This window comes from Morus notabilis, unplaced genomic scaffold (assembly GCF_000414095.1).
Source record: "Morus notabilis unplaced genomic scaffold, ASM41409v2 Scaffold378, whole genome shotgun sequence".
NCBI classification, from domain to species: domain Eukaryota; kingdom Viridiplantae; phylum Streptophyta; class Magnoliopsida; order Rosales; family Moraceae; genus Morus; species Morus notabilis.
The window spans coordinates 9616-20536 of NW_010358465.1; the positions used below are offsets into that span (position 1 = coordinate 9616).

The 10921-nt window shown below is 33.6% G+C and overlaps 2 protein-coding genes across 3 annotated transcripts; both read right to left on the bottom strand.

The window, feature by feature from the left end:
• Positions 1–1941: 1941 nt before the first annotated feature.
• Positions 1942–5909, bottom strand: LOC21387953 (5'-nucleotidase SurE). Of its 2 annotated transcripts, none has more exons than XM_024162028.1 (10): positions 5664–5909; positions 5336–5430; positions 4733–4797; positions 4552–4595; positions 3983–4060; positions 3643–3796; positions 3263–3439; positions 2743–2805; positions 2494–2649; positions 1942–2385 (listed from the first exon to the last, which is right to left on the bottom strand). In XM_024162028.1, the coding sequence occupies exons 1-9, from the start codon at positions 5807–5809 to the stop codon at positions 2539–2541; spliced, it is 933 nt and encodes a 310-aa protein (XP_024017796.1). In that variant the 5' UTR covers positions 5810–5909; the 3' UTR covers positions 1942–2385; positions 2494–2538. The 2 variants fall into 2 exon arrangements, with proteins under 2 accessions (XP_024017796.1, XP_010090909.1); XM_010092607.2 differs by having other exon boundaries at positions 1943–2389.
• Positions 5910–7541: 1632 nt separating this feature from the next.
• Positions 7542–10686, bottom strand: LOC21387954 (5'-nucleotidase SurE). The gene is made up of 9 exons (XM_024162029.1): positions 10469–10686; positions 10142–10236; positions 9821–9885; positions 9490–9533; positions 9096–9173; positions 8799–8952; positions 8521–8664; positions 8137–8205; positions 7542–8030 (listed from the first exon to the last, which is right to left on the bottom strand). Exons 1-9 carry the CDS (start codon positions 10612–10614, stop codon positions 7944–7946), a joined length of 882 nt encoding a protein of 293 aa, XP_024017797.1. The 5' UTR covers positions 10615–10686; the 3' UTR covers positions 7542–7943.
• Between the last annotated feature and the right edge of the window lie 235 nt (positions 10687–10921).

Here is a 10921-nt window from a genome sequence, read left to right on the forward strand (position 1 = left end):
TTTCTCTTCTGTTTTCTTCTCATTATTAATTTCCTTCACACATAGTGGCTTTTTTCACCTACATGAGAGCAGCCACACCCACATCTTCAAATGGGGTGGCTTCAATCCCTCTTCTCTCCATTGAAGAAGCTTTGGTTTCGTCTCAACTCCACTCAAAAGAAAAGTACGTAAATATCCCCTCAAAAAACTGCATTTTTTATATGTTATGCTTGTTTTGTATTCAAGGTTAGTTTTGGAAATATTTCTCAAGCACTTCCAAATGAATTCTCATACGTGCATTTTTGGTATCAACTTCAAAGTTGTTCATTCATTAAACCATCTTTATGTATATATAGAACCTTATTCTTAATCAATAATTTGCATTGTTTTTTATTCACATTCCTTATCTTGTTTATTGTAACATTATTATTATTATTATTTTCATCATGTTTTTGATGAATGATCAGGAATAGGGATTTACATTCTATACGAAGATGTCAAATCCTGCCCATATGAAGATGTTCATGTTCTATGGTCTATACTAGTGGACTCACATTCACCTTCTTTGCCGACAAAAGTGTGAAGGCTTCTTATGATGCAGAGTTCACGCCATATGAGGGATTCTCCGCCATGTACATATAAAAATTATTTATGCACACTTATAAAAATATACATACATACACACACACACACACACACACATATATATGATATACTAGCATAACACGTTTTTCTCCTCACTCTTTTTCTTTTTCCTTTCTCGAGTTCCCTTGTGATTTGAGGTCTGCTTTAGAGAATATTTTGCTTCTCTCTTATATTTTATATCTTGAGTTATATTAGAGTGAACTTTTTTATATGGCTCCATAACGTTAAAGAATCTTTCACGTAAGCAATCAAATGTGATGAAACTTTAGTGACCAAATTAAGCAAAGAAACGTCTGGAAATGGGTGCAATTGGCTAATCCATATTTAAATATTGTTTCTTATTAGTTGTGCTGTCTATTTAGCGGTTGTGTTGGCAGTTTTGTCATTTTGGCTTAGTTTTTTTTTTTTTTTTTTTTTTTTTTTTTTTTTTTTGGTAGGGTTAATCATCTTCGGGGGATTTGTAATTTATGATGTCTTTCCACGGGCGAAAGAGTAGTTGAATTGGGACATATGGAAGCTACAGAATAGATGGGACAACGTACACGACTTTCATATGTTACATCATGTATTTCATATAAGTATTTTTCTAAGAACTTTAAGCAATCTTTATATTATATGTCTGTCTACAAGAAACCAACATTAATAATTTATGTGGCTCCTAGAGTTAGGTTGTTGAAAAGCCAATGCTAATTCATAGACAACATTATTACCATTAATATACACACGCGCGCGCGGGCGCATATAGGCAAATGCAAACAGTTCTGATGCTTCAAAATCCTTATATGAGCTGCATGTCTTTAGGTTTATATATTGTAATTTCCCTATTGAAAATTAGAGCAAGAGGCTAGTTTCTCAGACCATTTACTTCACTTGAACCCTTTTAGCAAATTCGATCTTCAATGACAGCTAAAATATACATATCCCAAGCCTTAAGCTATTACTCTTCATTTTTGATTAATAACTGAGATTGCTATCTTTGAAGAAATACTGCAATATATTATTCCAAAAGCTTGGTGAAACTCAACCTAGTGTTCATGGGTTTTCTTCTATTGTGTCTTTTTTTTTTTTTTTGTTTCACTCAGATACTTCTTATGCGGAAGAAGTTATTGTACATCCCACTTTTTGAGATGGTATCATGGAGCCATCTCAACCCTTAGATGATAAAAAGAAACGATCTTAGCCATTGATTCAAGTGGCACCCGATAAATTTTTATTCAAAGGCTGAGGTCGTTTCTTTACATCATTTAGTGGCTGAAAGTTGGGCTGCAGCCTGCATAACGTGTAGTTTTCGCCTATTTATGTTGAGCGCTTAAAGAAATGGAGAAAAATCTATACAAATCTTTTTATACCTAAATAAAATCTATACAAATCTTTGTGTCTGTGTGTGTGTGTATCTCCAACATCCTAATAATTGCACGTCCATGTTATGTTGTACGTCATCAGATACAACACTAGAGTGAATCTTTGTCATGCACTACTTGATTTCTCAGAAGCAACAAAAATCCTAGAGAGTTCGGACAAGTTCAAGCGGATGCAACTCATTATAATATGTGTCACTCTCAAATTCATTGATAGATGAATGTATAGCAGCAGCTTACAGAAAATAGCTTTTACATTGAATCATGAAACATGGTCCATATGGTGCTTTACGATGTTCGTAGTAGCGGCGAGTAGAATCACATGAAAACCATGCAAGGGAAGCAATTGATTTTCCTAAAATAGCCCCTTGAGCCAGTTGCAAATAATCCTCCATAAACAATACTTGCTTTCAATAAATTTTCATTTCAAAGGTAAAAAATCATGTTAGTGATTGAATAAATGATGAACTTGTATGACTGTTGATGGAGAATATGTTTAGCAAACAAGTACCTGATAAAGATGATAGAATTTATTCGAAAGATGGACCTTATGGCCTCATAAGGCTGATGAGGAGAAGCGTTCTGCTGCTCTTGGCAGCCAATTTTCGAAGAAGGCATGGCAATCTATCTCAGCGCGAGAGATGGCACCAAGGGGAGTGACAGTAATCTGTAAAATGGTATAGTAAAGACAATGTTTATCATAAACTACTCTACTAAGTTCAAGAATTATATAAGATAAAAGCAATGCAAATACACCCACATATCCCTCTCGCAAAGCACGGTGATCAGTACCATCTTCATGATCTGCTTCGGCCGCCCTAACCTACAGAAGAGGAAGTAGAATATCCTTTCAAATTTTTTTAGAAAAAAATGGAACAAAGTATTGACTAAAGGATAAGAGAAAACCAGGCTTCAAATTCTTTCGTTTCAAGTCATCCACAAACAAGTATTTCTTTTCAGTCTCGATAAATACTAAATCATAATGATAAAACAGTAAAGAGTCAGTTGAAAATAAGTCAAGCTCTCTGTAACTCCAGAACAGCAAATTGGTGACAGCCATAAATTTCGATATAAGCCAGATTGGCAAGTATAAAACAGCAAGAGTTAGAAAAGATGCTAAACCACACAACTATCGGAACTTGAAACATGGTTTTTTTGTTCAAAAGAAAGAAAGAAAGAACGAAAGCAATAATAAAATACAATGAGAGCACGGCAAGCCAAAAAATACAAGGAAAAAAATACATCAAAGTTGCAGAAAGTAAAATAAAAAAAGGACCCACTTCTCTCTGGAACAATTGATAGTCTGCTGAAACAGCTTGTGAATCAGTTTCAGCAGATCCGGCTGAATCCGTTCCCATCGTCATTGTTGACAACATTTTGCCACCATGTGCATCAGAAGTAACTTCATTCCATCCCATTTTGAATATACTCTTACCCTGCTTTGTCAGCTTATATCCCTTTCAAGGCACAACAGACCACAAAAATCAACATCAAAAGCAAATCCCAAAATGGGTGCAAACTAGAATGATCAATGATATGGCAGCGATGTTTGCAATGTCTTGCTAGAACGCGAAATATGTACATGAATTAACCAATTAGGAAGATCAGAGTTTTAAGGATCATATTGTTTCTGACAATATCATAACATAATGATATTTACCTTATGGTTAGCAACATCAGTGGGCAGATCAATATTCAAAAAACATCTCTGCGGATAAGTTTGGTTCTTGACCTCTGCTAGTATTGCATCAATGATTGGTAAGAAAGCTTCAGCAGAGAGTGTGAAGTCATTAATTTGGCTCTTACCCGCAACCCTGCAAGTTCAAGATATACAAAATCCTTTTACCCTCTTTGCTAGTCAGAAGAAATTGAGTAACAATTCACTTGTGACAAAACATGTGAATCCAACTACATGGTGTACAATTGAAAAACTGCAGTATATGACTACAAAGAAGAACTTTTCCGGAGCAGCAATATTGACATCAAATATTCACACATACCACTCATAGGATACGGAGATAGAAGGTATGCCATTAAAATAAGCCTCCCGAGCTCCGCCAACTGTGCCAGAGTAAACACTACAGTTTAACAAAGGAGCCAGTTATCATTTGACAATAACAAAGTTCAAACCAGCTAACTATATTAACATACTAAAAGAACAGCTACTTAAACTATTAGAATGCCTGAAAATCAATATCAGGTGCTTTTTATATAAGAAAATAACCTAGCCTCAAAGTTTGTGAAAGAATAAAGAGAAATAGTCCCCAAGTGCATTTGTTTGAAATCTATGACAATTAATTTGTCTACTCTTTTTCTCCTTAGTATTTCATTAGCACCCTTTTTAGACAGAATTGTGAATTTAAATGACAAAACTGATCATTTTGAAGAAGCCAAATTGTAATACTGCATAAGATTTCCAGTAAATGATATCAATTCAAATAGAAAATTCCTGACAGCCATTACACTAAGCGAATCTGATCGGTCGCCTTAACTCAATCTTTGCTTTGAAAAAGATATTTTAAAAGCAAGAATACTATGGAAAGTGCTTAGAAGATCAAATGTTACGCACATATGATATCCGCAGTTGCTACCCATGTTTATGCCACTGATTACCTGTGTGTGAATACAAGTATATATCACTAGTGAGTACAAAAACAGAATTAACTTTGCATACCAATAAGAAAAAAGAGACCTTTGTTGTTTAAAAGTAACTGTAAATATCAAAATTTCTCAAACAACAAGAAGGATACCAGATCAGGAACCGAAGAAAACAATGCTTTGGAAATCCCAAGAGATGCACAATCCGCCGGAGTTCCTGCGAAGTAGATGAAAAAAATTTCAAATTTTCAATAATACCCTTTTAAATGAAAATATCATGTTGTACTGTTGGCTTGGATTTAATCAGGGAATTAGGAATAGAAAGGTGACGTGGCAGAATGGGGCTGGGAGTAGACAGTTTTGGTGTTCTGTGCTGTAGAGAATTACTCAGATTATTAGGCTAGTTAGACTCTTAGCCAATAGAATTACGTTCTTGATAATTCTGTTGTAATTGAAATAGCCACAGGGTTTCTATAAAGAGGCCTAAGGATTGTCTGAGGTGCAATTCTAATGTTCTCTCTAATAAAGCTTTCTATTCTGAGGTTGCTTGTTTTTCTGGTTGTGTTGATTAATTTCTGGTTATTAATTCTTGAGAGGGTTGAGTTTCTGTTATGTCCTGGTTGTTTAGTTGCTAAGAAAGTCCGAGATTTCTGGTGAAAATTCCAACATATCATTTGAGTCATCACAACTTAAAAAACAACAACATAATTCAGATAATGAATTAAAAAAAGAAAAGAGGATTAAGAAAGAAAAACCAGAAACTGCAAATGCTGTGGCTCCTGGAATATCTGCTTGCTTAACAGCAAGAGGATTTCTCCAAGTGATGCTATGACTAACTGCTGACTTTTCCCTGTAAATCATTCAATTCATTTTCTCATAAAAAAAAGCTCGTAATTTCGGTTTTTTCAGCCAAAAAAAAAAGAAAAATTGTTCTTTTAACTTCACAAGCATCAATCATAACACACAGAAAGAAACAACGAAAGAAATGTTCTTCCACAAGTACAAAAATCACGCAACAGACATCAATTTTCAAGAACACTATCAGACTTAGAATCTGATGAAACATGAAATGAAAGTACATACGAGTCCGGGGCACAAACTTGGACAATGTAGCGACCGGCGGAGACGAGGACCTGAACCAGGGCTCGGAGCCCCGGGGCGTCGATTCCGTCGTCGTTCGTCACCATGATCGCCGGCCTGTTGCCGGAGCCGATTCCATCGATTTCCATATCCGAGAGAGAGAGAGAGAGAGAGAGAGAGATTGGAGAGACTGATTTGTGAGAATATTTTGATGTACAGGTACTCTCCAAAGCTGTTTGTGTCTTGAGGTTAAGGACCAAGGAAATGGGTTTGTGTGCGCTGGCGCTGGCGTATTTATACGGGTTTATTGTGAATTTTCTTTTCCTGAAAATTTTATTAGGAAAAATCAAGAAGGAATTTATGCCCGTGGAGAGAATCTAGTCGCACTTCCATCCAAAAGCTGACTCAATTATTATTATTATTTTTTATGGTTTTTGTAAGAGTAATTGACACCATTAACCCTAAACTTACGTGCTTTATTTTAGTCTCCATTCTTTTAATTTTTATAAAACGACCTTTAAATTGTTTAAATATTAAAAATTAAAAGTCTTATTTAGTTCATGAGTTCCGCTCATAGTTTCAATTATGTTATAGTTTTTTCTCAAATAAAAAATTTAAATTTAAAAAGTTTTTATCAATAAATTTTCTCATAAAATTTAAATGTAAAATTACAACTACTAATTTAAATTTATGAATCAAACGGGATACGACTCGCGGATTGGAGGGGCACGGCTCGCGACAGCGGCAGCCTATCTGGCTTGCAATAACTCTATTGTATCTCTCTTTCCTTTTTGGGTATGTTCCGAATAATAAGGATATTTTGGTTTTGTAATAAAAGAGGGCCATATCACGGGCTACGTTTTCCACGAGAAATTAATAGAAATGGATAGAAAAGTTTTAATTGATAACGTTTAAATAATTTAGGGTTGGTTTGTTTTATTTATATATTTAAACTTAAATTATTAATTATGTTATAGTATTTTTTTTATAAAAAAAATTTAAATTTTAAACGTTAGAATTAACAATTATTGTTTGAGTATACTTTTTAAACAAACTCTTAGACATTATATAATTAAATTCTTTTTTTCAAAAAAAAAAAAGATTAAAGTTTTCACCTACTAACCAGTTTAGGAAGTAATTATGCCAATTACTCTTTTCCTAAAGAACTCTGAACAATATTTAATTATTTATGTATTTGTTACTTTTCTATATGAAATGACATTTTGGTTGGATGTAAGTTTACTCTTTTATTTTTTCTTAGGATTTTCAACTATTAGTTCTGAATTAAATTTTGTTGTGTTTGCTTATATTATAATGACTGTTGGATGACTTGAGATTTATTAAAGCATGTATTGCCGATAGTGTGACTGTTGGATTGGATGGGATTTTAACGCTTCAGAATTACTTGTTATAAATGCAATATTTTTATAATAAAACTATACCAAATTATTCTTTAGAGAGGTTAAAATTTGTTCTCCTACTACCCTACAAAAAATGTTCTACCACAAAAACAAGGTACGGAATTTTTAATTTTGTGTTCAATTACGTGGTTCTAGGGGGTATCTGCACAAGAGTTATTTTATAATGATTAATATTGAAATCTCCAAATGATACAATCTAATGTAGAAGGTAAAGAAAATAAATATATAATAAGATAAAGAGTTTCTCTACATTTTTCTGTTAAATTATTGTCGTGTTCAACCTAATACCGCCGAAAAGGTAATTAACAAATAACAATAGACGTCACCAATCACAAGTCATTAATATTATTGACATTTTAAATGGGAATACATTATCAACTCATTTGTTGCAATGGAATTATTTTATGCTCAAATTGTCATCACTATACGTTGCGTAGGACAAGAATGTGGATAATGGGGAATCCTCATGTCATATTGATATTCTTTGTAACAAAAGCACATTTTATTTTATTCTCACCTAATGGACATGAAATAACATCGAAACTACAGAGAAATGTTCCGCGGAACCAAATATTGGCCAAGGTGGAAACCATCACAAAAGATAATTGACCTAGCACAAGGAGGACATGCCACTAAGAGAAAACAGTTTTGAAAAATGCTAGCGTCACTCTTTCTGTCACTCTCTGTATTCGCTGTTTGACACATGAACTCTACTATTAGAGAATTGTAAACAACGAAACACATGAACTCCACTATCAGAGAATTGTAAACAATGAATGCAAAGAGCGACGTAAAGAATAATGCTGCTATTTCTCAGACAGTTTTTTCTCCTACATGACTTATGACGATAAGAGAAGTGTGGTCAGCTGCAATTTGGGAGCCAATTCTTGAAGTATGCATGGCAACCTCCATCAGCTCGAGAGAGTGCACCAAGAGGAGTCAAAGTAATCTGAAAATAAAGTGAAAAGAAAAAAAAAATTATATCATTGTTAATCATAAAGCCTTATAAGCCATTTTCCCAGCCCAAAAAGTGGAAAAGAGATATTGGTGCCCACGTATCCTTCTCTTAAAGCCTTCTTGTCTGTGTCATCATCCTCATCATCATCAGCTTGAAGACTCTTCATCTGTAAAAGAATGAAACCAGAGTTAAATGTAAAGGAATAATGCTTTTCAGTAGTAATGATGATAACAAGTAATGAGGTGACTGATAATAATGTTCATCACCAGAAGACAAAAGGCAGAACTACAACCTTGTGTACCACATTAGTAAATGAGCAGCGATATTCATCACTTGTGATGAATAAATACTATATATAAAAAAAAAAAAAAAAAAAAAAAAAAAAAAGGAAAACCGTAATAGACATGAAAATTTTCTTCATAGAATGATAGATTTTCATCTTTTAATTGAGTAAAAACCAAATGAGAAGGAAAAGATCTACTTCTTTACGGAATACTAGATGTTTTGTTGGTATATAATTTTCTTCCGGAGACGATGATAGCAGATTTGCTCGTTCTATCTCTGAAGTAACTTGCCTCCATCCTAGTCTTGCTTTAGTTTTTCCTTGCTTAGTCAACTTGTACCCCTAATAAGATGGAAAAAAATTAATTATTAAATGCACTTCTAAATCAAATAAAACGTGTAGAATTTAATATACATTCATCTCCTAACTATATATTCTTATTATTGGTTTATATATATATATATATATATATGTACCTTACAGATTGCAATATCAGTTGGAAAAGCTACATTAAGAAAACATTCATGCTTATAAGTTTGATTCTTGATATCCGTCAATATTGCGCTTAGGATAGGCAAGCAAGCCTTAGCAGAGTGTGTGAAGTCATCGACATGGCTCTTACCCGGAATCCTGCAATTGCAAGACCACCAGTGTATTTATTGAAAACTTCATGTGGATTAAGATAATACATGAAACACAAGAATGTTAATTTGTCTAGAGCATTTTTCGAGTTTAGCAAATATATGAAATTAGTTTGAAATATCTATACTTACCAATCGTGAGACAGGGATACAGAAGGTATACCATCAAGAAATGCCTCCCGAGCACCAGCTACCGTGCCAGAATATACGCTACGATTCAATCAGTAACTTACAAAAGCCAGTCAGCAACTTATGAAAACCACAAACCAGTTAAGAAAACTTAACTATGAAGATAATAATAATAATAATAATAAGAAATAGTTGAAATTGATATTTGAGAGCGTGGAAATGACTAATTAAATCTGTTATGAGATGTAATAAAGATTTTGATTGGTTAATAGTTTGTTTGAGAAACTAATGTTTCCTACTAAATCCTTATGTTGTTTTCTTTAAAGCAACTATAGGAGAGAAAATACAAAAAGAATTCTCCTAAATAATAATGCAATGATAAGATATTACTACTTACATGTTACATCCGAGGTTACTGCCCTCGTTTATGCCACTGACTACCTGTGCACACAGACATAAGTACGAATTTAGTTAGGGTCCGTTTAATTCGGTGATTCGAGTTGAGATGTGACTTTATGAGATAACTTTTTATTGTAGCAAAAAAGTTAAATATAACTGTTTCTGAAAGTTTTTTACTATAGTAAAACTCAAATTCTAAACTTGATAAACTGATGCACTAGAAAGTAGAATCAAATCCGGCATCAAAAGCTTCCATCAATGTCAAGATGAAGCATATTAGGAGAAAAATGAGATGAATCAATAACAACAATTGAAAGCCAGATTTCTACCAAATCTGGAATTGAAGGGAATAGAGCTTTGGAAACTCCTAAAGAAGCACAATCAGCCGGGGTTCCTGCAAATTTAGTACAAACATGACATATTAAAAAAAAAATTTAAAAAGAAAATTGCATGAAACTTAAGAAATTGCGAACTCGTGAAGAAATATATTCATGGAGATTTCTACGGTAAGACTTGAAAAAATGAAGTAGATAAACAATGTGTATTACCGGTAGCCGGTCCTATCATTGACGGATCCTCTGACCGTTAAGTTAGTTTCGATTTTTTTTTTTTTTTTTTCAAATTGAACAAAGGATTTGAACAGAGTGTACCGGAAACTGCAAACGCTGTTGCTCCTTGGATTTCCACTTGCTTGACCACAAGAGGATGACGATAAGTAATAGAGTGACTAACAGCAGACTTATTTCTGTAAATGATTCAACAACAAACAATTTACTATGAGGATGTTTGGTTTATGTATTCAGAATTATGATTCAGATCATTCTCGTTTTACGTGTATTTTTTGTGAGAGAAAACACCGTAAAAAATCAAAAATTATGATTCAGAATCAAGAACGAATATAAAAAACAAACGTCCCTTAATACTTATTCATGACCACGAATATACCAATTTACTAATAATAAAAGATTTTAACATACGAGTCGGGGGCGCAAACTTGAACAACATAGAGATCAGTGGAGACAAGAGCATGAACTAGAGCTCGCAAACCCGGCGCGTTGATCCCGTCGTCGTTGGTCACCATAATCGCCGGTTTATTCGTGGAGCTCAAACTACCATTTTCCATTTCTGAACTGAAATTAAAATTAAAGATGAGAAGAAATTTTTTTTTCTTTAAGGTATGAAGAGCCAAAAGGTGTTGAGCAATATATATGTGTATGCAAACACGCATATATAGAGTTATATATATATAGAATGTGGAACTTCCATTTTTCAAAGTCTTCTTTTTAAATAATATTTGGTACGAAAAGGAAAACTCTTTCCCCTTTACTTTTCGATGACTAGTCTTATTGAAATAATCTTGTTACAACATGGAAGTTACGTTGAACTTGTTTGTTGACTTCACTTTAAATGTCGGGTCGCTTCTGAAAACT

Bases quoted from the DNA above. Each gene is read 5' to 3' on its own strand.
- LOC21387954 (XM_024162029.1), bottom strand. From the start codon at position 10,614: ATGGAAAATGGTAGTTTGAGCTCCACGAATAAACCGGCGATTATGGTG. The intron at 9,886-10,141 runs GTACACTCTGTT...CTAAATTTGCAG, and splicing joins AACAGCGTTTGCAGTTTCCG to GAACCCCGGCTGATTGTGCT. The intron at 8,206-8,520 runs GTAGATCTTTTC...ATTCTTTTACAG, and splicing joins ATCTAGTATTCCGTAAAGAA to ATGAAGAGTCTTCAAGCTGA.
- LOC21387953 (XM_024162028.1), bottom strand. From the start codon at position 5,809: ATGGAAATCGATGGAATCGGCTCCGGCAACAGGCCGGCGATCATGGTG. The intron at 3,797-3,982 runs GTATGTGTGAAT...TTGAACTTGCAG, and splicing joins ATCTCCGTATCCTATGAGTG to GGTTGCGGGTAAGAGCCAAA. The intron at 2,650-2,742 runs GTGGGTGTATTT...ACCATTTTACAG, and splicing joins GTGCTTTGCGAGAGGGATAT to ATTACTGTCACTCCCCTTGG.